The sequence below is a fragment of the Rutidosis leptorrhynchoides genome, chromosome 9 (assembly GCF_046630445.1).
Source record: "Rutidosis leptorrhynchoides isolate AG116_Rl617_1_P2 chromosome 9, CSIRO_AGI_Rlap_v1, whole genome shotgun sequence".
Taxonomy (NCBI): domain Eukaryota; kingdom Viridiplantae; phylum Streptophyta; class Magnoliopsida; order Asterales; family Asteraceae; genus Rutidosis; species Rutidosis leptorrhynchoides.
Window position 1 is genome coordinate 301,099,167 of NC_092341.1, and position 3,556 is coordinate 301,102,722.

General features: G+C 39.0%; 1 protein-coding gene across 1 annotated transcript; it reads left to right on the forward strand.

Annotated features, from left to right (window-relative positions):
- The first annotated feature begins 1,550 nt into the window (after window positions 1–1,550).
- LOC139868912 (uncharacterized) lies at window positions 1,551–3,206 on the forward strand. The gene has a single exon (XM_071857249.1). It carries the CDS (start codon window positions 1,551–1,553, stop codon window positions 3,204–3,206), a length of 1,656 nt encoding a protein of 551 aa, XP_071713350.1.
- The last annotated feature ends 350 nt before the right edge of the window (window positions 3,207–3,556 follow it).

Below are 3,556 nucleotides of genomic sequence, written 5' to 3' on the forward strand. Positions count from 1 at the left end.
TTATCAGTTCAGATAACTGAATAACAACGTGCCGTGTTGATTGAACACTGATCACAAACGGAAGGAGTCCGTCGGTTTAAGTTGGCAAAACCTTAAATGAAAACTAACAACCATTTCATCATACTAGTGAGATCACAGCAAATCAAACATTATACAGCATTACAGTTAATATACTGATAGTAAAGCAGATAGAAACCTATTAAGTACCTAAACAGTTGATATGACTAAGACCCAGGGCAACAATCAGACAAGAACATGCAATAGGCTTGAGTCATACAGTAGAGGCACTAACTAGATCTTAACAGCTCCTAAGAGGTCTCTTCGGAACAGTCAATAGGCATACTAGGTCATTCATGTCTCAATTCCTAGGTTCCGTGTCCTAAAAGTGCATTAGATGCCTCTCGGGAACTCCGGCCATACCGAGTTCATAGAATCTTCAGATACAGTATAACTAGGGGTCTTAATCCTATGAAGTAGCTAATTTCATATAGGTGGACAAGTCCTGATCACAACCTAAGTTGGTCAATCCTTAAGATGCTAGCATACAAATCTATCAGACTTCCTAATTCAGTATTATAACAGTAATCGTACTATATTAACATAATTATGTTAATCCAAACTTCTATCATGGCAACATACAGATAAATTAAGCTATCATGGCAATATCGGAACGCATTATTAAACATAAAAGATAAGAATACATGTTTAATACAAAAGACAAGCGTTTCGAATAAAACCTGAAAAAGCCGAACTAATCTGCCCGGGATCGCAGGGGCTCGCCGGGATATCCTCCGAAAAATAAAAGCTAAGCTAACTACTACTAAAAACTACCTAAAAATATTGAAAATATAAATTGTATTTCAAGTTGAGTGTGTGTTGGAATGGATGGAGAAAGGCCCTTTAAATAGACTTGGAATTTGTCTGCATACGCCTGGCAGGGCGTATGGCAGGGCGTTTTTGGCAGGCCGTATGCTTGGCAGGCCGCATGGTGGCTCATGTGGTGGCACGTATTTGGCAGGCCATTTCCATAGTGGCAGGCCGTATGGCAGGCCGTATGGCTTGCTTGGTCAGGCATGATTCACTGAATCGTAACTTGATTTCTTGTCTTTCACCGTTTTCGCTCTAGAATCTTCGTTTTAGCTCCGTTTTACTTGATTCTTTTTGCAGCGCCTTTGTAATTACTCAATCTACAAAATCAACTGAAAAAACGATAATTTTGCCGACAAAGTTTTAATCTTTATTGTTTTAGGACCTGATTTAGGGGGTAAAAATGTGACTTTTTGCTCGATATCAACATTCTTACAAAGGCCGCGGTGGAAAAAGATCTTTTCAAAGGTTTGAAAATTGGAAGGGAAAAGGTTTTAATCTCCCATTTGCAATATGCGGATGATACTATATTCTTTGGGGAATGGTCTAGGGTGAATGCTCGGAATCTCATTAACATTCTAAAATGTTTTGAATTGGCATCGGGTTTAAAAGTAAACTTTCATAAAAGTTTCCTTTATGGTGTGGGTGTTGATTCCATTGAAGTTGAAGTTTTAGCTAGGCGAATGGGTTGTCAAGCCGGGAAATTCCCCTTCATTTATCTCGGTTTACCAATTGGTGCAAAAATGAAGAAATTAAATGATTGGGCACCGGTGATCGATAAATTTAAGAAAAGGCTCTCGGATTGGAAAAGAAGAACGGTTTCTTATGGTGGAAGATTGGTTCTTTTAAAATCGGTTCTTAGTAGTCTCCCTTTGTATTATTTCTCGATCTACCGTGCTCCGCCTTGCGTGCTTAATTTACTTGAGAGTGTGAGACGGAAATTTTTTTGGGGCGGGGATTCTTTGGATTCAAAAATCACATGGGTAAAATGGGACACTACTTTATTACCTTACGGGGAGGGGGGTTTAAACATCGGGTCATTAAAAGGCAAAAACCTTGCTCTTTTAGGCAAATGGTGGTGGAGGTTCAAAACCGAAACCGATTGTTTGTGGACCAATGTTATTCGTAGCATTTATGGAATTGACGGTGGCCTTAGACCGGAGGGAGAGCTTGCTCGCCTTTCGGCCTCGGGCATTTGGAACAACATTATCTTTGCAGGGAACCAAATTGATAACTTGCAAATTTCTTTTTCAAATTCTTTCATGACATCTTTAGGTGATGGAAGATCTACGTCGTTTTGGAATGATTTATGGTGCAGTTCGGACAATTTGAAGAATTTATTTCCTAGATTGTACATGCTCGATTCCAATAAAGATGTCTCGGTTAGAGGGCGTGTTGCAGTGTCAGATCAGGCTGTTGTTTCAACTCATCCAGCTGCTGAACAGACCACTAACACAGCTCCCGTTTTAGTTCATTCAGTCACTAATCAGGCTGCTAATACTGCTTCTGTTTCAGCTACTGTTTTGGCCTCGGCTATTGCTACAAGTTCTAATCCAGTAGCAGGGCTAGACGCATCAGCAGCAGCATCTTTTCGGTCAGATTCAGCAGATAACTCGATGCAGTTTTTGTGGGAATGGGTGCGTAATCCAACAGGTAGGACTGCAGCTGAGTTCGTGAAATTGGTGAACTTAATCAAATCGATCTCGTTGAATTTCAACAGTCCGGTAACATGGAAATGGGTTCTTGCGGGTAATGGTTGCTTTACTGTTAAAAGATTATCTCAAAATATTGATAGTCGGATGTTCGATATCTCAAACTCATCAACTCAAGTAACTTTGCGAAATAATCTTGTCCCCAACAAGCTTGAAATATTTGTATGGAGAGCCTTGAGGAAAAGAATTCCGGTGAGAATCGAGCTTGACAAACGGGGCATTGATCTTCATAGTGTGAGATATCCGGTGTGTGATGACGGTCTTGAATCGATGGAACACTGTTTGGTCGAATGTAATTTATCCTTTGATATATGGTCTCGGGTTTATAAGTGGTGGAATATTGATATTTGCTCAAATCTTAGTTTCAATGATTTTCTTCGTGGGAAAACTTCTCAGAATGTATCTCCGCTTGGTTCTAAAATTTGGCAAGCGGTGGAATGGGTGTGCGTATACTATCTGTGGAAGATTCGTAATTCGGTGGTGTTTCAAAACAAAAGATGGAATGCTCCAGTTGCTCTAAACGAAATACAAGTGAAATCATATGAGTGGATCTCATGTCGGCTTAAAGAAAAAAAGATCGATTGGCAAAATTGGCTCGTTAATCCTTCTCCATATCTAGTTTGTTAGTCTTTTTGTCTTTGTAAGGGTTGCATTCTCAGCTCCCTTTTTTCTCGTGTGTTCGGCTAGGCCTTCTTTTAGTCCTAGCATGTTCTGTACTCTCGTTGTTTAGTTGGTTATATATAATGTTACTTGCTTTTCAAAAAAAAAAAATAATTAGCGTAAATATATCACTCTATTTGTTTAACAAATAACAAAACAGATAAACACCAGCAGCTACATACATAAACAAATATTCCATATTAAAACACAAGCTATCCTTCTAATATTAAAACCGTGTGCATAATGGGTTTGTTCGTATTAAATGTAACGTCCAAAATGAATAAACAGGTTCAAGGCTGTTTTAATAAATTAAATCA

What these genes read in the sequence shown, in the direction of transcription:
- LOC139868912 (XM_071857249.1), top strand. Translation starts at nt 1,551, where the DNA reads ATGGGTTGTCAAGCCGGGAAATTCCCCTTCATTTATCTCGGTTTACCA.